The sequence below is a fragment of the Anolis carolinensis genome, unplaced genomic scaffold, assembly GCF_035594765.1.
Source record: "Anolis carolinensis isolate JA03-04 unplaced genomic scaffold, rAnoCar3.1.pri scaffold_10, whole genome shotgun sequence".
Classification (NCBI taxonomy): domain Eukaryota; kingdom Metazoa; phylum Chordata; class Lepidosauria; order Squamata; family Dactyloidae; genus Anolis; species Anolis carolinensis.
Window position 1 is genome coordinate 19408085 of NW_026943821.1, and position 23045 is coordinate 19431129.

Genomic DNA, 23045 nt, shown 5'->3' on the forward strand with positions numbered 1-23045 from the left:
CTTGAGCCAAAGATAAGGTCATCCATGACAGTGGGATTAGCCAAGAGGAGCAGCCCCCGCCTCCCTGGCAACTCAGCCTGCAGCTTTTAATCAAAATCCCTTCTTCAAGGCGCTTAGAGGTTCCCTGATCCGGGCCGCAGCCTTCCTGGAAGGAGAAGCGTCTGCAAAATGGGGCTAAAGGAAGGGGGAGGTTTGATTTGGAGCCCGACAGATGCAAAATCTGCATTTGCCCAAAGTGTCTGTGCCATTTTGATCCATTGCTGCCTTTCCACCACCCGGAGTCTCCAGCCCCAGCCTCCTCGGCATGGGCAGACGGCAGCATGAATTATTGATTCTTTAGTAAAAGATTGATGCCCTGCCCCAGATCTCCAGGTGGCATGCAAACGCAAGTGGTGGAAATACAGAGTAAAAAAGCTATTGAGTGGCAAAGGCAGTGAATATGAAAATGGCCAAAGTGAATATTTGCCCGGGAGTTGCCAGCCAGGTTTACTGGAAGGCAAAAGGCAACATTTGGGCAGAAACAACAGCACAGTTTGGCCTTGGATTTCGAAAGCAGTGTGTGTATTTTAAAGGAAGTTATATCTCAAGGAACATACGGTAGAAAGTAAATATGCCTGGGAGTGCATTGCAAAGATTTGCAGCTGCCACAGCGGGATTTTTGGTTTGCAAAGGAGGAACCAAGACTTAAGAGTCTTCGGTTCTGCTTCTCGCCCTTCTTGTCTCTGCACCAAATGCACCGAAAGCAGAACAAACCAAGGTTCGAAGGAAATAAGGGTGCTCTCTGAAGTTGCAAAACCAACTCCCGTCCAAATGCATGCCCCAAAGATGCCCTTTATAAGGTCAGCCAAGTCCATCCAAGTCTCATCTGTGACTTTAGAGCATTGGAAGGAAGGGAGCATTTTAAAAAGATTTGGAAGGTGATGGTGGTGTTGTTGATAGGCAATTATTGGTACCTGCTTTGGATCTTATTCCACATGTTTTTTTTTCTTGTCCCATAAAAGAGGAGTGAATGGTTCACTGAAAAATTAGAGCAAAATGTGTTGCAGGATGTCCCTCCTTTCGGTTTGATCCTGGAGCTGTGTTTAAGCCCTTTGCAGTCATGGTTCTGTGCCTTTACATCTTCCCTTGACTTTTGGCAACCCTTTCCTATGGTTTTATTGCCAGGATTTCTTCAGAGGGGCTACCCTTTGCCTTCTTCTGAGGCTGAGAGAGTGCGACCTGGCCAGGTTGCTTGATTGAGCAGGGATTTGAAGCTTGGCCTCAGGGAGCCTTAGTCCAGTGCTCAGAATGCCATACTGTGCCAGCTCTGGTCAAGCCCTTAAAGGAGATCGAGAGACGCCCATAGAGCCTGAGGGATCCCGGGGTGGCCTTTCTCCTTCAGGCTGCTGCCAAAAGGAAGGAGTGGTGCCAGGGAGGAGGGCAAACAGTTGCCATGCAAGATTGCAGATCTCGGGCGGGAAAGTTTGAAGGTTTGGCGGCAAAGCTCACCTGCTTTGGAACATGGCCACACAGCCCGAAAGACATACAACAACCCTCACCTGCTTTGTTTGCTTTTTTGCACACAGATACAGGAAAGGCCACTTGGAATGTGGACTTTGGCCTTGCAAAGTGGCTCGCCGGCCGTTGGGAGAGCGGCCACCTGTTTTATTGTTTGTATAATTGCAGATTTTAAATTGTTTGGAAATGCTTTTTGATGTAAGCTGCTTTGAGTCTCCTTGTGGAGAGAAAAAGCGGGGTATAAATAAACATGATGATGATGATAATTTTTTGTGTGTGTCAGGAGTGACTTGAGAAACTGCAAGTTGTTTCTGGTGTGAGAGAATTGGCCGTCTGCAAGGACGTTGCCCAGGATTGTTTTTATGTTTTTACCATCCTTGTGCCATCTCTCATGTCCTCGCATGGGAAGCTAGAGCTGACAGAGGGAGCTCATCCAAGCTCTCCCTGGGTTTATTTATTTATTACCGTATTTGTATCCTGCCCTTCACACCCAATAGAGGACTCAGGGCGGCTTACAATAAGAGCACATATATAAAAATAATACAGTACATTACAAATCAATTAAAATTAAATACATTAGGCATTCATGAAAATACACTTATAAATATGCAATTGGGTTGGATTTGAACCGGCAGCCTTCAGGTCAGCAACTCAGTCTTCAAGTCAACAGTCCTGCGGGCACAAGGGTTTAATCTACTGTGTCAATAACAACAACAACAATAATGAGGGTCCTGGAAAAGAGCCATGTTTGGTGCTGCTCAGAGCTGGCAATACTGGCCCAGGTGACACAGGGCAGAGGCAACTTCCTATGTTTTCCTGGATTTGGTCCCTAGCAGAGTTTCTGGGGAACGATTCTGCCTGAACCCCAAGCTGATGGTCTTGGGATCCTCAGTGACTGCAAACCAGGACAAGTTCTCCCATAAGAAAACTGGGAGTGGCCCAGGATTCACTTCTGCATTTTGAAAGTCAAAAGCGGCAAAGGGAAAGGGGTTGCCTCCAATTGAGAAAAACACAGAGCTGCCTGGGAGAGTCAATGGGCCTGGGCTGTGGCGCAGGCTGGAGAGCAAGCCAGCTGCAACCAGCTGCAATGAATCACTTTGACCAGGAGGTCATGAGTTCGAGGCCTGCTCGGAGCCTGTGTTTGTCTTGTCTTTGTTCTATGCTAAAAGGCATTGAATGTTTGCCTATATGTGTAATGTGATCCGCCCTGAGTCCCCTTCGGGGTGAGAAGGGTGGAATATAAATGCTGTAAACAAAATAAATAAATAAATACATAATTCATCTCTGGAGAATGGAGGAGAGGCATTTTGGGGAGTCTGGAGGGGGTCAAAGGCTGCAAAAACCACCCCGGGTGGGCATGCTTTGGACATCACTGCAGTGTGTTCCTCCTGAACCTGCTTTTAAATCTACACCTTGGGAAGGGCTGGTGAGCCATCTGGGTAGGGCAAGTCAACACAGAATGTGCCTGTATGTATGTGTGAGAGAGGAATGTGTAGTTCTTTGTGGTGCATTGTCGCCACCTGCCAGCAAAGAAAAGCAATGCAAGCAAGAAAGTGTTCAGTCCAGCGGGTGCAACAATCGTGCAAGGTTTGTGTTGAGGCCCAGTGTCCAGATATCAAAACTAGAAACGAGATTTAAAATACAATATTGTCGTTTGATCTGCATAAAATACTAAGGGCTTGTTGGAATCCTCCCCTTTTCTCCCCTCTCTTTAACCCATTCCCAGTTCACTTTTAAAATCTTAGCTCCATCATTTCCATCTCCGAGTCTCCACTTTTGGCTTTGCTTGAAAACTGAAGCCTGCCAGTGAAGGCCCTGAGAACCAGCGTAGTTAAGTTTGAGTATCGAACTATGACTCTAGAGACCAGGGTTCAAATCCCTGTTCAGTCATGGAAACTCATTGGATAACTGTCGGCAAGTCAACCTGTCTCAGTCTCGGAGGAAAGCAAAGGCGAACAAATAATGAAAGAAACCCCTTTGAGCATTAAGGCCACCATAAGTTGGACATGACTTGAAGGCACACAACAACTGCTGATGTTCCTGAACCCCTCCTGCAGGACTCCCCTTCTGAAGCCTTGAGGAGATGTCTTCCAAGCCTTCTCCAGGCAGTTTCTCTCTAAGCTTTTTCCTTGCTTCTTCAGGACAGATGTAATGTTTTGATCATGGACATCAACTATCTCACCCACAATAGTTTTCCTTCCCAACCAGTCAAGGAATGGACCTGGGTCTTATAGGGGAATGACCACTGTGCAAAGTGGCATCTTGGTGGCTCCATCCATAAGGACATCATAGCTCCATCCAGGTAGTATTTGTTTGCGCCACTGGAGACCCTTTCGATTTGCTCCAGGAGATTTCTTGACCCATCCTGGGTAATGCTTTCTCTCCATTCTTCATGAAGTTTTAATTTCACCCCATGGACCTTTTGGCTCCACCTTTCAAGATCAGTTGGCTCCATCTCTTGTTATTCCTTGGTTCCATCCCTAGCAACTCCTCTCCATTTCTCATTAATCTTGGTCTCACCCCAGACATATTAGATCCGGTGATTCCTTGACCTCCAGTGGTATCTTGGCCCCAATGACCTCTTGACTTCATCCCAGTGATCCCTTGGACTGATCCCAGGAATGTCTTGGCTAACCCCACCCAATGACTTATTGACTCCACCCCAATTACCTTGGATCCATCCCTTGTGGTGCCTTGCCTCCACTCCTCATGAAATCTTGGATCCACCCTGATAGCCTCTTGGCTTCATCCCAGTGATCCCTTGGACTGACCCTAGGGACGCCTTGGTGCCCCCAAAGATTTATTGTGTTGTGGCTCAGCCTCTGTGTGATTCTGATGATGATTCTGGGGTGCAGTTTCAAGATGATGGGATTCAGGTTCAGGATGAGTTTCAAGATGGGAATTATGGGATTCAGGTGCAAGGTGTTCCTGCTGTGGAAAATGAAGAGCAGGGAGGCTTTCCCACGGGAAGAAATGTTGTTGTTAATGAGGATGGTTCTCAGGTGCAAGAAGCAGGAAGGGAGGGCAGCTCCCAGCCTCAGCCTGATAACACTAACAAAGCCTGTGGCCTTGACGATGGGGCTGCATCTCTGGATCGAGCTAGTCGTCTGGAATTTTGCGGGTTGCACAGAAGTCTTAGAATAGCAAATAAGAGGGAGGCCAAAGGGCAAAGAAATGCCTTCATGTTATGCTATTAAAGCAGTCGTCTGAGAGGGAAATCTTCATCAAAGCAATTTCCTCGCTTGAATCAAGAACCAAGACTACTTTCCTGTGTTATCTTATGGCTTGGATGTAACCTCATTTCTGGGACTTTTGTGTCTGTTGAAAAGACTCTGTTTTATGTCTATTGTTCCCATGGATTTGTTTCTTACAGCCTTGTTTTGCAACTATCTTTTGGAACTATACTTTTGCCTTTTATGAACTGCTTTTTCCCTATTTCTTTTTTTTTCTTCTGGTTAATTTTTTATTAATAATAAATTTAAAGATAAAAATAAAAAAATACATGGAAAGTGGGAGAACAATATGGGTGGAGAGAAAGAAAGAAAAATGGAAAAAAATGAAAGTAAGAACAAGGAGAAAAAAAAGGTATGTGGGAGGGGTTGACTTCCATCTATTCCTTGGTGTTTGTATTGTGACTTTCTGTATATTAGCATTTTATAGTCCAAACCGTCTTCTTCCCCTTTGTCTCTAATATTTTCTTGTTGTTCTTATCATTTCAAATTATAAGCTCCATTTTAAGTTGATTAAAATATTATTTTACCGTGTCCCAGTTCGTTTGTTTTTTCAGTAATCCTTGGTTCGGAGAGAGCCAGTAAGTTAATTTATCCATATTCATTATTTCTAGGACTTTATTTTACCATTCTTCTCTTTTCGGTATTTCTTTTGATCTCCACTTCTTCACATATGTTATTCTGGCTGCTATTGTCAGGTGGTTAAATAGAATCTCTTTGTCTTTGTCTTTATCCAAATCCAACATTCCTAGCAAGAAATATTCTGGCTCCTTTTTAATGTTAGTCTTTAATATTTTTTGTATTTCTCCGTGTATATCTTTCCAAATTTTTTTAGCTTTTGGGCAGGTCCACCATGTATGAAAAAAGTACCTACCTGTTGTTCACATTTCCAACATTTGTTGGAGACATTTTTGTAAAATTTTGAAATTTGTGTGGTGTAATATACCATCTATATATCATTTTATACCAGTTCTCTCTTAAGTCGAATGCATATGTGTATTTGATTCTCTGATTCCAAATCTTTCCCCATTTTTCTAATTTTATTGGGTGTCCAATATTGTCTGCCCATTTAATCATACACTCTTTGATTTGCTCTGTTTCTGCTTTTTCCCTATTTCTTAATAAACTACAAAAGACTACATTCTGTGTGCAGCCTGGTGTCTTTAGCAAGGTGAAGCTAACCTGAGGTGCGACATAATGGCTCCATCCCAATTACCCTGGATCCATCCCTTGTGGTGCCTTGTCTCCACTCATGAATTCTTGGATCCACCCTGATGACCCCTTGGCTTCATCCCAGTGACCTCCTGGCTTAGTCCTCTACTTCTCCCATTACTCAACAACTGCCCTGCTTCCCCCCATTCAGTCTTAAATTTGAGATGTGACAGTTTGGTTGCGTACATAGATCCACCTTCCTTTTGGGTGCTGTGCCCTTTTTTTGGTTGAAAGAAAAGACCCGTGTCTTTGGGCCAGTTCGTGGTACCATTTTTAACTTGGGTTGCCCACAGACCCAACCCTCTTAAGAACCTGGAAGACCCAAACGCACCTGCACATCTCTCACACAAGAGATTTATTATTTGTTTTCCTCTTTCCTCTTTTATTTGACACCAAAAAAATGTACAAAAGAACAGGTGAGTGGATTTTAATTGTTTATATTAAAAATCTAAAAGGTGTGACCGAGCCATTTTGAATGGAGTCAAGTGTTGGAAGATATAATTTTTTTTAACGATGATGTCCGCCATCATCCCCGTTCCCACCCATTGTCCTCGTCGCCAATTGGCAGTCACTTCCCAGGCACACTATTTACATCTCAGATCCAGAGAGCCACTCTCCCTGCTTCCTGCTCCCCTTTCCGCCTCCCCAGCTTCCCCAGAGTCTGGTGACCTGTCTCTGGACTCCAGAAGCGAGTCTAAAGGAGGACTTCCCACCACGTCCCAAGGTCTCCATTGGACATCCTTCTTAAAAGGGACGGTCTCCGTCTTCTCAGCTCAGGACGAGCTTCATGCTTTCCCAAAGAGCTCTCCAAGGTGCTTTGGAGCAGATGGCCTCCTTCTCTTTGGAAACTTGTCCGCAGCTCCGTCGCCACGTCCAAGGACGGGACTTTTGGACAGCTGCAAGTGGGTCTGGAAATGGAGCAGGCAGGAAGACAACATCAACGCACTTTGGCCGTTGCTGAAGGCGGGGTGATCTTGGGAGACGGAACACGTTGGCACTCGGCTACCTGGATGATCTCATGGTAGTTCCCCACCTATCGTTTTCTTCTCCTCCTCCTTCTTCTCCCTTTATTTCGTCATCTTCCTCTTCTTCTTTTTACAAAATGAGAAATATGATGGGCCAATGGTTATTTATAGCAACATGTCAACATTAAAACTTTCAGCTGAAGGTTCCATGGAGTACATTATTCCCTTCCGGGTCTCCAGAGAAGGCGAGGGGCTTCCTTCCTTCCTTCCTGTGTGGCTCACTGCAGCAAGGCCCGGATCTGCTTGGAGGTGGTGTCGTCGTTCAGATGCCGGGTGGTGTACCTGCGGAAGAGGGCAGGGCACGGATGGGAGGCGGGACGCTGAGCCCTGCCGTGACAACAGGATGCTTTCCAACCCATGCCAAGTTTCATGCTTCCAAAAAGGCATTTGCTAAAAAAGCTCTCCAGGTGCTGAACTGACTTTGAATCAGATGTGATTCAGCACCATGGAGAGCTCCTTCAAAGTTGGGCCTATTCTTCAGAGTGGATCCCTCTCTTTAGCATTCACTGTTGACCAAACTGGGGTTGGAAGTCTAAAACTTTTAGAGAACCAAGGTTTGGGACTTACTGATTTACATCATCAAATTAATGCCGTTTGACCCACTTGAACTGCCATGGCTCAATAATATGGCATTCTGGGATTTGTAGTTTGGTAAGGCTTATCTCCATTTCTAAGCCGAAGAGCTGGCATTGTCCATAGACATCTCCAAGATCATGCGGCCGGCATGACTGCATGGAGCGCCGTTACCTTCCCGCCGGAGCAGTACATACCTATTGATCTACTCACATTTGCATATCTGTTTATGCCTTATTGTAAATTTGGCTTCATAGGTTAGTTATATATATGGTTGACTTGTATTGTTGAATAAATGTAGTTTGGCACTTTAATTGCCATCGCTCAATGCTATGGAATCCCAGGAGTTGTAGTTTCCCAAGGTCTTGAGCAGGGGTCCTCAAACTTTTTAAGCAAAGGGCCGGTCTACAACCCTTCAGACTGTTGAGGGGCCGAATTATCATTTGAAAAAAAAATACGAACCAATTCCTATGCACACTGCACATGTCTTATTTGTAGTGCAAAACAACAACAACAATGAGAACAATACAATATTTAAAAATGAAAACAATCTTAACCAACATAAACCTATCAGGATTTCAATGGAAAGTATGGGCCTGCTACTGGCCAATGAGATACTCAAGTTAATTCGGATTGTTGTTTGTTGTTGTTGTGTGCCTTCAAGTCATTTCAGAATTTGGGTGAGCCTAAGTCTAAAATTAATTATTTATTTACTTATTACATTTATTTACTACATTTATATCCCACCCTTCTTACTCCGAAGGGGACTCAGAGCAGCTGTATGTACATACAATATATTATATTATTAGCATAGCACAATATTAGCATTATACATTACTATATTGAACTATACCACTATACTGTAATACTATATGTAATATATAACATATAATTAATATTATTATATGGTATTATTATTAGTATTATATTGTATAACAATATACATATATTATATATTATATACAATATATTATATTATTAAAACTGATATAAAAATGTATTATAAAACTGAGGGTGGGGGCCAGGTAAATGACCTTGGAGGGCCGCATCCGGCCCCCGGGCCTTAGTTTGGGGACCTCTGGTCTTGAGGCTCCTCTTCCAACCCCCAAAGTTGGTCACGACTGAACTTAACGTCAGGGAAAACCTTTACCTTACCTTTAAGGCATCAGCCCTTTTTGGAAGAGGAGCCTCAAGACCTTGGGAAACTACAACTCCTGGGATTCCATAGCATTGAGCAATAGCAATTAAAGTGCCAAACTACATTTATTTAACAATGTATGTGCACTTTCCCTATCTCACATACACAAACAACACTGCAAGGGACGTTGTTTGTCTTTTATGATCACCAACTATTTCTAGGAATGACTGGACCTCTAAAGACACTGTTAGAATAGGTTGTCCACTTCGAGGGATACGAGGCCAAAAATGTGCAGAATTCTTCTGCAATCTGAAGCCTACCATCTGGTTTGCTTCTCTAAACAAGGCCACTTACGAAAGCCTTTGGCACAGTTCCTGAACATTCTTCAGTGCTCAGGAGTCTAAAGACAAATCCTGCAGGCACTATGGTCTGCAGCCATTTTGGACCCAGACAGGTTTTCAAAGGCACCCCAGTGCTACCCTGCTTCCAGAGCATGTGCAGAAGGCCTTCCCATTCCAAGAGCCATGCTGGTCATCTTATGTGCCAAGGCGCTTGTCCTGCCCAGGGTGCCTACCTCAGTGCATTCAGAAGGCCCTCTGTGCTGTTGGAAGGCTGGTCTTTCAAGACCTTGATACATCCTTTCATCTGGAGCAGGGAAGAAGAGACAAGACAAAACATGCCCAAATTAGTCAGATTGCAAACAAGACAGGAGAAAAGCAGGAGAAGTTCAGCCGGGTTTGCCAACTCTCCACAATAAGTTTCATGAGAGACAGAAGGAAGGGAAATATCTGACCCTTGAACACCAACTCTGCAAGGCTGTGGCCACCAAATTTGACCACCAAAACACAAACACACAGCTCTTTCACACTCCACAATCATAGCACCATAATTCCATTTTAATTGCCATGGCAATAGCCTATGGACTCCCTATTTTGGCACTTTGGTGTGCCAATGTTGTTCCTTTTTAAAAAAAAAAAATTCTCTGTTTATGTTTTGAAAGTGTTATTTCCTGTTTAATTGTTTGGTCCTTACTTTGAATCTTTGTTCTACTCCAGAAATTTCGTTTTTGTGGCTGCCACAAAAACTCCATGAGATACTCATTGGAAAACTCTAGCAAAACATGCTGCAGGATGTCCCGCCCACAGAACAAAGTTTGTGCAGTTTAATAAACTTTTTCCATGCTTTTAATGACGGAACCATAGTTTTCCTTTCCCCACTTTGGCTCTTTCTTAAGAAGCTTCCAATGTGGCTACTTCCCACCCGCCAATCCACACAACTCACGTCGATTTTGGAGGTCTTGGCAAAGGCCCCGACAGGGTGGACGTGGTCATAGAGGATGATGACGCCCACCATCACCCGCATGCAGAAAAGGAGTGTCTCCGTGTTGGTGAACCGGCTCCGATATTCCCTGCAAGAGACAGGAGAAAGATATTCATGAAATAACAGCCCAGTTTGGACACTCGAATCCCAGCCCAAGATACATCATTTTGCAGAAAGGATACAGAGCAATTACTAGTGGAAGAAAGAAGAGGACTCCCTAACATACTTTCATTCTTAGTCCCCTTCTACACTGCCATATAATCCACATTATCAAAGCAAATAATCCACATTATATGTTTTTAACTGCATTATATCATTTTCTCATACCAGAAACAACTTGCAGTTTCTCAAGTCGCTCCTGACAAACACACAAAAAAACCAGTTTAAAGACGATAATCTGAGTTTTATATGGCAGTTCAGTTCCATCCAGAATGCTTTTGACTCAATGGAAGAGGATCACTCACGGAGTTTCCAGCATCACCCGGCAGACGCAGGCCATGGTGCTTAAGCAGTCGGTTGTATCCTCGATCGGGAGGGTTTTATTCTGAAATGAAGAAGAAGGACACTTTTAGACATCCCTCATCCCTATGTGGATGCTCCTTATCTTTTTTATTTATTATATTTTATTATTTTTAGTTATTTTGTTATTATAGTATTTTATTGTATTAATTTTTTAGCGTTTTTAATTATTTTAGTGTTTTTTATTGTTTTTTATTGTATTATTTGTATTTATTTTATTTTTTATTCTTTTATTACCACTGGGCTGAGTGGGTTGCTAGGAGACCAAGTGGGCGGAGCTTAGCCTTCTAACTGGCAGCAATTAGATAAAAACAATTATTTTTCTTCCTCTAATTAGGACTTTATTTTTCTTTTCTTTTTGCTGTCGGAACCTAGGGGCAAGGATGGTGGGTTGTGTTGCCAAATTTCTAGGTTCTGGGGCTTGTACTTTTGTTGTTTAGTGGGAGGAACGGACACCATTACTCCTTTATATATATAGATAGAAACATAGAGATGGAAAGATTCCCCAGAGGCCATCTAGCCCAACCCTTCCATTGCTTTCACTGCTTTTCATCTAGCTTTCTCTGCTTTTGAGAACTGACCTCCGACACGAACTTGGTGGTGGCGTTGCTGAGGGTTTTCAGCATCGGCGTGGCTTCGGCGTAGAAGAGCGACATCCGGTTGGCCATTTCGTTGTTCACTTCGCTCTCAGCATCTAACTGTGGGGCAAAACCGGGAACAAAGCATTATACTATGGGAGCATCTACGTTGCAAAACGAATGCAGGTTGATATCCCTTGAACTGCCATGACTCATTGCTATGGAATCATGCGAGTTGTAGTTTGATGAGGCCCCAGTAATGTAAATATCTGATATGCAGGATGTATTTTCATTCACTAGACCACAGTTGACAAAAATACCAAATACGCCCATAGAATCATAGAATCATAGAATCATAGAATAGTAGAGTTGGAAGAGACCACATGGACCATCTAGTCCAACCCCCCCAACTCAAATTTGAGTACTGGTGGGGTTGGGATGATTTTGTCATTTAAGAGTTGTATTTGCATTCTGAACTCCACCAATGGGGCCGGGCTGTGGCGCAGGCTGTTGAGCAGCTGCAATAAATCACTCTGACCATGAGGTCATGAGTTTGAGGCCAGCCCGTGGCGGGGTGAGCACCCGTCAAGTAAATAAAAAATAGCCCCTGCTCGTTGCTGACCTAGCAACTCGAAAGATAGTTGCACCTATCAAGTAGGAAATAAGGTACCACTTATAAAAAAAAGTGGGGAGGCAAGTTTAACTAATTTACAACCTGGAATGAGGAAGTGCTGTCAGAGTGGATGATGAAGCAGCTGCTCCCCCCTGTGGCCAGAATCGAACATCCCCTCAGGAGAAGGTTAAATTGCCTCTGAGTCTGTCTCTGTCTCGGTTCTATGTGTATATGGGCATTGAATGTTTGCCCTATGTGTGTATAATGTGATCCACCCTGAGTCCCCTTCGAGGTGAGAAGGGCGGAATATAAATACTGTAAATAAATAAATAAATAAATAAATAAATAAATAAATAAACGAGGAAATTGAACTCCACCAAACTTGGCACACAGAACTCCCATGACCAACAGGAAATACTGGAAGGGTTTGGTGGACATTGACCTTACGTTTTGGAGTTGTAGTTTACCTACATCCAGAGAGCACTGTGGATTCCAAAAAGGATGGATCTGGACCAAACCTGGCACAAATACTCAATATGCCCAAATTTGAACACTGGTGGAGTTTGGGGGAAATAGACCTTGACACTTAGGAGTTGTAGTCGCTGGGATGTATAGTTCACCTACAATCAAAGAGCCTTTTGAACTCCACCAGATCATAGAATCATAGAATCATAGAATAGTAGAGTTGGAAGAGACCTCATGGGCCATCCAGTCCAACCCCCTGCCAAGAAGCAGGAAATCGCATTCAAAGCACCTCCGACAGATGGCCATCCAGCCTCTGCTTAAAAGCCTCCAAAGAAGTTTATCTGCTTTGAACTGGATTATATGGCATTGTAGACTAAGATAATCCAGTTCAAATCAGATAACGTGGATTTTCATTTTTGATAACCTGGATTATCTGGCAGTGTAGAAGGGGATTAGACATCTCTGCCAATCTCCTGTTACTTCTGGAGCTCTGCACCTCCTCCGTTTCTTTGCTCCCATCAGTTTCATCCTTGCCGTCGCAATTCAAAACAATACTAAGCCGGCCAAGGTTCGACTTACTTGCAAATTGTTGATTCGGTTTCGGCTGATGGTCCTTCTGTAGTAGCTGAAGTCATTCTGGATGGCAGGGTTGGTCATCTGAGAAAGAGACGGGGAAATTTTTAGCCAGGATAGGCACAGGAAATGGAAATAACTCCAAGACAAATGGCAAACGTCATTTTAAAAACATTCTCCTGTTTTGCAAATGCTGGTGAGCTGCCTTGGATATGGCACAAGAGGAAAGGCAGCACGTAAATGAAAGCAAGTCATTTCCAAAAGCCCTCCCCATTACGACAGCGAGGCCCCATTAGGACCCCTTGGTCCAGCTGCTCCAAGGCACCTTGAGTTCATCGAAACTGAGAGTGAAGTGCAGGATTTCGGCAAACTGCTTGGCCAGGGCCTGCTCCCGCTCCAAGTGCTGTGTCGGCGCATAAGGAGGGCTGGTCAGGGCTTCCAGAAGGCTTCGCAAGGCGTTCTCTAGGAGGCAGGAAAGGGGCCGTCAGGGCCACAGACTCTTTTTGAGTGAGGGGGATATCATCATCATTATTATTGACACAAAGACAAGAGTATGACATAGCAAACGAAATATATATGCTGGTTTTCGTATCACAGAATCACGTCAAACACTTCCAAAGTGTTTGGGACTGTGTGATGTAGATCCCAGTAAGGCCACCTTACTGGGATCTGCGGCGCACATCAACCAAAAATACATCACACTACCATTATTATTTTATTGTATGACACAGCAGACAAGATAGACATGCTGGATTTCATATCACAAAATCACAAGTCGAACACTTCCCAAGTGTCTAGGACTGTGTGATGTATTTTCGGATTTTTTTTTTCGTATCAGGAGCAACCGGAGTTGCTTCTGGAGTGAGAGAATTGGCCGTCTGCAAGGACGTTGCCCAGGGGACGCCGGGATGTTTTTGATGTTTTACCATCCTTGTGGGAGGCTTCTCTCATGTCCCCGCATGGAGCTGGAGCTGATAGAGGGAGCTCATCCGCACTCTCCCCGGGTGGGATTCGAACATGGCAGATTTCAGGTCAGCAACCCAACCTTCAAGTTACGAGGCTTTTATCCCCTAGGCCACCTTATTTTCAGATGATGCGCGCAGATCCCAGTAGGGTGGCTTTTTGCAGTTGACAGATCGTGATTTTGTCAATGTCTATTGTTTCCAAATGTCGGCTGAGATCTTTTGGCACGGCACCCAGTGTGCCCATCACCACCGGGACCACCTGCACTGGTTTCTGCCAGAGTCTTTGAAATTCAATCTTGAGGTCCTGATAGCGGCTGAGTTTTTCCTGTTGTTTTTCATCAATGCGACTGTCACCTGGGATGGCGACATCAATGATCCAAACCTTTTTCTTTTCCACAACTGTGATGTCTGGTGTGTTGTGTTCCAGAACTTTGTCAGTCTGGATTCGGAAGTCCCATAATAATAATAATAATTATTATTATTATTTGTATTGTATTGTATTTTATCATGTTGGAAACCGCCCTGAGTCCCCTGAGGACATAAGGCATTATATAAATAAAGTTTTATATTATTATTATTATTACTATTATTGTTATTATTATTACTACAGTGGAGTCTCACTTATCCAACATAAATGGGCCGGCAGAACGTTGGATAAGCAAAAATGTTGGATAATAGGGGGGGATTAAGGAAAAGCCTATTAAATGTTGATTTACATTTTACACTATGATTTTACAAATTAAGCACCAAAACATGTTTTACAATAAATTGACAGAATAAGCAGTTCAATACACAGTAACATTATGTAGTAATAACTAACTGTATTTACGAATTTAGCACCAAAACATTGCAATGTATTGAAAACATTGACTACAAACACACTGACTACTAATAGTCAGGATAATACAGAACGTTGGATAAGTGAAGGTTGAATAAGCAAGACTCTACTGTATTATTATTATTATTATTATTATTATTATTATTATTATGTTATAATGTCTATACTTTGGAAATAAGAAAATAATAATACAGTAGAGTCTCACTTATCCAAGCTAAACAGGCCAGCAGAAGCTTGGATAAGCGAATATCTTGGATAATAAGGAGGGATTAAGGAAAAGCCTCTTAAACATCAAATTAGGTTATGATTTTACAAATTAAGCACCAAAACCTCATGTTATACAACAAATTTGACAGAAAAAGTAGTTCAATATGCAGTAATGTTATGTTATAATTACTGTATTTACGAATTTAGCACCAAAATATCAGGATATATTGAAAACATTGACTACAAAAATGGCTTGGATAATCCAGAAGCTTGGATAAGCGAGGCTTGGATAAGTGAGACTCTACTGTAATAACCTGGCAGTTAAAGTGGTGCCAAACTGCATTAATTCTACAGTGTAGACGCAGCCCTAGCCTTCCACGCTGGAGAGTGTTCATCAGCTCCCACCTCATTGAACCTTCAGGCCTTTTTACACTGCCATTTAAATTCCATCTTATCTGCTTTGAACTGGATTATATGACAGTGTAGACTCATATAATCCAGTTCAAAGCAGATAATCTGTCTTATCTGATTTGATAGTCTGGGCTATATGGCAGTGCAGAAGGGTCCTCGGTCTTCCTTTTCAGAAATAGGGCAAGGAATCTACTCCAGAAGGTTTAGCTCCTTTTGAGTTCAGACTAAAACCCGGAGCAGATTCAGCAGTTTAATGGCCTTGGAGCCATAGGTTGCCTCTAATCCGGGGATACATTTTCCTCCTCCTTTTTCCCACTAAGTGAGATGAGCATCCGGCGAAGAAAGGCTTACCAAGTCGGAGGGAGAACTCATAGAAGCGCTTGAGCTTGGCCACCAAGGGACACACAGCGTTCCATGCCTTCTCCTGTAGCTGCAAGTCGCTGGGATTTTGGATGGCCTGCAAGAAAGGAGCCAAAAAGGTCTGCATTTGCAATCCTTCGCATTGAAACAAATTCCACGAACCAGGAGTTGTGCAAAGTCAAGCAATTGCAACTGCATCCTGAATACAGCTGGGATTTGTAATTTCCTGGCAGAGAGTTCTAGACACTTCATGGAAACTGCCAACCCCAGGATTCTATCTCAAGCCACCATGGCATTATTCACGGATCCAAACTGCTATAACTCCCCAGTGCAGAAGGATTCAAGGGTGCATTCAGGGTGCATTACTACTAGATTGAAACAAAACTACTAAATTAGATAAAAAAATTGATTGACTTCCCATTTTCACCTTGACCAATTTTTCCCCCTTTTTTTCTATTTCTTTTTTTTTCCTTTTTCTTTTCTTTCTCTTTTTTCCCCTCGGTTTTCTCTCTTCACCTATTTTCAGAACCCTTTCACCCCCCCCCCCCCTCGCTATCCTGTCAATATATTGTTCCACCACTTTCGATGTATTATGTTTCTTTACAAAATTTAAAAAAATGAACAAAAAAAAGCTACTAAATTAGATAACACTATGTAACACTCCAGTGGCTCAGTGTGTTAAAGCACTGAGCTGCTGAACTTGCGGACCAAAAGGTCCCAGGTTCAAATCCCAGGAGCAGAATGAGCACCTGCTGTTAGCTCCAGCTCCTGCCAACCTAGCAGATCGAAAACATGCAAATGTGAGTAGATAAATAGGTACCGCTTCGGCGGGAAGATAACAGTGCTCAATGCAGTCATGCCGGCTACATGACCTTGGAGGTGCCTATGGACAACGCCGGCTCTTTGGCTTAGAAATTGAGATGAGCACCAACCCCCAGAGTCGGTCACGACTGGACTTAACGTCAAGGGTAACCTTTACCTTTTACCTATTATTATTATAGTTGTTGTTGTTGTTGTTATTATTATTATTATTATTATTATTATTATTATTATATTGTATTACATTATAATATTATTATCAATATTATATGTCTGCTAGCTGTGCCCGGCCACGCGTTGCTGTGGCAAAGTGGTGGTGGTATTGGTTAAAAATTGTTGTGTAATTTTTATTTGACATTAGTTGCATTTTTTATTAATTTTATTGTAAGTTATATTTTTATTTATTATATTTTATTATTTTCTTGTATTATTTTTAGTTATTTTTGGTATTATAGTATTTTATTGTATTAATTTTTAGTGTTTTTTATTATTTTTATTGGGTTGCTAGGAGACCAAGTTGGAGGAGCTTAGCCTTCTAACTGGCAGATATTGGATAAAAGCAATTATTCCTTTCTCTCTAATTAGGACTTTATTTTTCTTTTCTTTTTGTTGTATCAACCTAGAGGCATGGATGATGGGTTGTGTTGTCAAATTTCGAGGTTGGGGGGCCTGTAGTTTTGTTGTTTTGTGGGTCGCCATGATGCCATCACTCTTTTATATATATAGATACACTATATTATTAGTACAGCATAATATCAGTATTATATATTATGGACAACGCCGGTTCTTCAACTTAGAAATGGAGATGAGCACCAACCCCCAGAGTCGGTCATGACTGAACTTATCGTCAGGGGAAAACCTTTACCGTTACCTTTATTATGGTATTATTCAAAGATCCAAACTGCTTTAACTCCGCAGTGCAGAAGGGTTCAAGGGTGCACTCAGGGTGCATCACTACTCGATTGGAACAAAACTAAATGGATAACACTATGTAACACAGAGTTGCTGTGAGTTTTCCAGGCTGTATGGCCGTGTTGCAGAAACATTCTCTCCTGATGTTTCGCCCACATTTATGGCAGGCATCCTCAAGAGATTGTGAGGTTTGTTGGAAACTAGGCAAGATGGGTCTGAGCTGAAATCCTAGATCCGGCTATTTGTGGAACCCTTTTGGAAAGCCTCCTGTGAAGATGCCCTGTGGCCGCCTACCTCCCGGATTTCTTGCCCGGCTCCGGTGTAGGACTGCAGCTCGGCCAGGATGGTCTGGGCCTCTTCCAGGACGGCGTTCACCTGGTTCCAGACGGCGGTCTCGGCTTCGGTCGGCTGGGCATCTGCAGCAAAGGTTGACCACAAAGAAAGCCAGGATTCAGGAGACGCTTGGCTTGGAGAAGACATAGCAGCCAACACGGGGTAGGACAAGGGGCATCTAGGGAGTTATGGAGACCCAGAACAGCTAACACTTCAACTGTCACAATGGCTCCACCCTGGGATTCTTAGTTTAGTGACAGACTAGGAGCTGGAGTCCACTCCCTTGAACTATAGATACCAAGGTACAGTCGAGTCTCACTTTTCCAACATAAACGGGCTGGCAGAATGTTGGATAAGCGAATATGTTGGATAATAAGGAGGCATTAAGGAAAAGCCTATTAAACATCAAATTAGGTTATGATTTTACAAATGAAGCACCAAAACATCATGTTAGACAACAAATTTGGCAGAAAAAGTAGTTCAATACGCAGTAATGCTATGTAATAATTACTGTATTTATGAATTTAGCACCAAAATATCACGATCTATTGAAAACATTGACTTCAAAAATGCGTTGGATAATCCAGAACATTGGATAAGCGAGTGTTGGATAAGTGAGACTCTACTGTACTAAATCTTCAGGAACAGAGGGTCTCAAACATGTCTCCATTCTGGATTTTGCAGTTTGGTGAGAGACTAAGGCTGGATCTACACTATTCTGCCATATAATGCAGATTTTCAGAGCAGATAATCTAGATTATTTGCTTTGAACTTGATTATATGAATCTACATGGCTATATACAGTAGAGTCTCACTTATCCAAGCCTCGCTTATCCAAGGTTCTGGATTATCCAAGGCTTTTTTGGAGTCAATGTTTTCAATATATCGTGATATTTTGGTGCTAAATTCATAAATACAGTAATTACAACATAACATTCCTGCGTATTGAACTACTTTTTCTGTCAAATTTGTTATTAAACATGATGTTTTGGTGCTTAATTTGTAAAATCATAACCTAATTTGATGTTTAATAGGCTTTTCCTTAATCCCTCCTTATTATCCAAGATAGTCGCTTATCCAAGGTTCTGCCTACCCGTTTAGCTTGGATAAGTGAGACTCTACTGTAATGCTGTTCAAAGCAGATAATCTGGATTGTATATGGTTTTAGGTCCCTTCTACAATGCTCCATATCCCAGGATCCGATCTCAGATTATCTGCTCTGAACTGGATTATATGAGGCCTTTTCTACACAGCTATATTATATGGAAGTGTAGACCCAAATAATCCAGTTCAAAGCAGATAATGCAGATTATCTGTTTTGATTATCTGAATTATATGGCAGTGTAGAAGAGGCCCGAGCCTACACTGCCAAATAATCTAGGTCCCCTTCCACACAGATGTATAAAATTCACATTGAACCAATTATATGGCAGTGTGGACTTAGATAATCCAGTTCAAAGCAGATGTTATGGATTTTCTGCCTTGATATTCTGGGTTATATCACTAGGATAAACAGATACCGTATATACTCGAGTATAAGTTGACCCGGATATAAGCCGAGGCACCTAATTTTATCACAAGAAAACTGGGAAAACTCAAGTATAAGCCGAGAATGGTAAATTTTTATTTTATTCTATTTTATTAATAATAATGCATTTATTATTTCACTCAGATATTATTATTGTTAGTATTACATTTATTATTTTACTCTATTATTATTGTTAGTGTTACATTTATTTTACTCTATTTTATTAATAATAATACATTTATTATTTCACTCTGATATTATTATTGTTAGTATTACATTTATTATTTTACTCTATTATTATTAAAAGGATACATAAGCACATTTACATTGAAGATGAGAATAATGAGAGTTGGACAGTCTTATCTTAAATTAGAGTTTTATGTAAATATTCAAAAACATTTAACCTACTGGTGCTTCAATTAATGTAATTTTATTGGTAACTATTTTTATTTCTGAAATTTACCACCCTCGGCTTATACTTGAGTAAATGTTTTCCTAGTTTTCTTGTGGTAAAATTAGATGCCTCCGCTTATATTTGGGTCGGCTTATACTTGAATATATATATATATATATATATATATATATATATATATATATACATACATACACACACACACACACACACACACACACATACACACACACCCATGAATCTTATAAAAACAGTTTCCCCTAAAATATTTGTTAATCTCTGCTAGACATGTAGGCATTTCTCCTTGCAAGCCTTTGCAATCCCTATGTATATAAACATTTGTATCTATCTATCTATCTATCTATCTATCTATCTATCTATATATGTTAATTTTATATAAGAATTTTCCCCTCATATTTTCCCCGCAAGTCTTTATAAATCCTATATTATTATTATTATTATTATTATTATTATTATTATTATTATTATTATTATTATTATTATTACTGAGTCCCCTTTTGGCTGAGAAGGGCGGGATATAAATTTTGTAATAAATAATAATTTATTATTATTATTATTATTATTATTATTATTATTATTAAGTTATTGTTAATACCATATTGTTTTCGTTGACCCTACTTTTCCACTTACAGAGCTAGTTTACCGTTTTTCTTTGAAATACGGTAAATATTCAAAAACAGTTAACCTACTGATGCCTCAATTAACGTAATTTTATTGTTATCTATTTTTATTTTCAAATTTACCGGTAGCTGCTGCATTTCTCACTCTTGGCTTATACTCGAGTCAATACGTTTTCCCAGTTTTTTTGTAGTAAAATTAGATGCCTCGGCTTATATTCGGGGTCGGCTTATACTCGAGTATATACGGTAATTAAAAAGGGGGACAAATCAGTTCAAATCATAAGCAAATTAACAAAAGGGAGCCGTGAATGACAACGGAAGCCAACAAATGAAGAAAACAAAAAGAAATTAAAAGACCCCTTCTCACGTTCAAAGTCAAGGAAAAAAATAGGCCCTTGGTCAAGTTCGCTATAAGTCAAGACTTTAAGAAGGTTCCCCATGTGACACCTGCAAGAGAAGAGACAAGAGGGAGAAAAAGCATGATGGGTATGTGAAGGGGTCCATGGTTTTGGGGGGAGCGCATTGGGGTCAAGCGGCAGGAAGAAGCCCATAGACACCAACCAGTTGCCTCTGTTTTGGTGGTGAAGCTCCTTTGCTTTTTAAAAATAGTTTTTATTGAATTAAAAATTTTTCATACAATAATTACTTTTATCACATAGCAGATATATAATGTATCTTACAATACTTGCATCATTCTTTTATATCTGCTGTTGATTTATATCTACTACAATATTTACATTTGTCCATCTACTGTATATACTCGAGTATAAGCCTACTTTTTCAGCCCTTTTTTTAAGACTGAAAAAGCCCCCTTCGGCTTATACTCAGGTGAGGGTCCTGGTTGGCTTATATTTGGGTCGGCTTATACTCGAGAATATATGGCACATTTATTATTTTTCTCTATTATTATTGGTATTACAGTAGAGTCTCACTTATCCAACACTCACTTATCCAATGTTCTGGATTATCCAACGCATTTTTGTAGTCAATGTTTTCAATATATCATGATATTTTGGTGCTAAATTCATAAATACAGTAATTACTACATAGCATTATTGTGTATTGAACTACTTTTTCTGCCAAATTTGTTGTCTAACATGATGTTTTGGTGCTTCATTTGTAAAATCATAACCTAACTTGATGTTTAATAGGCTTTTCCTTAATGCCTCCTTATTATCCAACATATTCGCTTATCCAACATTCTGCCGGCCCGTTTATGTTGGATAAGTGAGACTCTACTGTACTCGAGTATAAGCCTAGTTTTTCAGCCCTTTTTTTAAGACTGAAAAAGCCCCCCTCGGCTTATACTCGGGTGAGGGTCCTGGCTGGCTTATATTTGGGTCAGCTTATACTCAAGAATATATGGCACATTTATTATTTTTCTCTATTATTATTGGTATTATTACATGTATTATTTTTCTCTATTATTGTTGCTACTATTACATTTATTTTACTCTATTTTTATTATTAATAATACATTTACTATTTCACTCTGATCTAATTATTATTATTATTGCATTTATTACTGTATTATTTTCCTGTATTTATTATTATTATTATTACATGTATTATTTTACTCTATTATTATTAAAAGGATACATAAGCACATTTACATTGAAGAAGATGAGAAAAATGATTTAATCAGAGTTGGACTGTCTTCTCTTAAATTTGAGCTTTATGTAAATAAACTTCGCTTATCCAAGCTTCTGGATTATCCAAGCCATTTTTGTAGTCAATGTTTTCAATATATCGTGATATTTTGGTGCTAAATTCGTAAATATAGTAATTACAACATAACATTACTGCATATTGAACTACTTTTTCTGTCAAATTTGTTGTATAACATGATGTTTTGGTACTTAATTTGTAAAATCATAACCTAATTTGATGTTTAATAGGCTTTTCCTTAATCCCTCCTTATTATCCAAGATATTCACTTATCCAAGCTTCTGCTGGCCAGTTTAGCTTGGATAAGTGAGACTCTACTGTATTTGTTCAGATTGGTCCTTTGCAGTCTTGAGATGTCACTTCGCATTACATTCCCAATTAAGGACCCAATTAAAAAGGCTGGTTGATGGGGATCTGAATTTGGCCTCTTCCTGCCCTTGGAAGGAAGGAAATCATGACAATGGGGAAGGGAAACCAATGAGCCGGGAGGAAGGAGCACCCTTCTCTGAGCAGATTCGGGAAGCCGATGGGAACACTTTCGTTTATGGACGGAGTTTGATTGAATTCAGTGCCGGCCCGTCCAAAGGCAGTTGCCCTCCCATAATATAATGTTGGACCAATGAGAGAAAATGTGGAACAAGGGTTTAAAACCTATGTTACGTTATAATTTGAAAGATAATTTTTATAAAATGATTTTTTTTTTTCGTGTCAGGAGCAACCGGAGTTGCTTCTGGAGTGAGAGAATTGGCCGTCTGCAAGGGCGTTGCCCAGGGGACATTGCCCGGATGTTTTGATGTTTTTACCATCCTTGTGGGAGGCTTCTCTCATGTCCCCGCACGGAGCTGGAGCTGATAGAGGGAGCTCATCCGCACTCTCCCCGGGTGGGATTCGAACCTGGCAGCTTTCAGGTCAGCAACCCAATCTTCAAGTCACAAGGCTTTTATCCCCTTGGCCACTGGAGGCTCCTATAAAATAATGTATCGATGGAATCGGCCAGGCTGTGGCGCAGGCTGGTTAGCAGCCAGCTGCAATAAATCACTCTGACCAAGAGATCATGAGTTTGAGGCCAAACTGTGTCAGGGTGAGCACCCGACAATTAAATAATAATAATAATAATAATAATAATAATAATAATAATAATAATAATAATAAAAAAAAAATATAGCCCCTGCTCGTTGCTGACCTAAGCAACCCGAAAGATAGTTGCA

The 23045-nt window shown here is 41.0% G+C and overlaps 1 protein-coding gene across 4 annotated transcripts in view; it reads right to left on the reverse strand.

Moving 5' to 3' along the window:
• Positions 1–6350: 6350 nt before the first annotated feature.
• Positions 6351–23045, reverse strand: part of LOC100556146 (CYFIP-related Rac1 interactor A) — a 56242-nt gene continuing 39547 nt past the window's right edge. For 2 of the 4 annotated variants that reach the window (XM_062962733.1, XM_062962734.1), the window contains exons 4-13: positions 20537–20616; positions 17550–17671; positions 15516–15621; positions 13069–13205; positions 12750–12827; positions 11096–11212; positions 10460–10539; positions 9957–10083; positions 9250–9320; positions 6351–7246 (exon numbers count right to left, since the gene is read on the reverse strand). In XM_062962733.1, the coding sequence (XP_062818803.1) occupies positions 7183–7246; positions 9250–9320; positions 9957–10083; positions 10460–10539; positions 11096–11212; positions 12750–12827; positions 13069–13205; positions 15516–15621; positions 17550–17671; positions 20537–20616 (982 nt within the window). In that variant the 3' untranslated portion in view covers positions 6351–7182. The remainder of the gene's footprint in view (positions 7247–9249; positions 9321–9956; positions 10084–10459; positions 10540–11095; positions 11213–12749; positions 12828–13068; positions 13206–15515; positions 15622–17549; positions 17672–20536; positions 20617–23045) is intronic. The other 2 variants (XM_062962736.1, XM_062962735.1) reach the window with 1 other exon arrangement.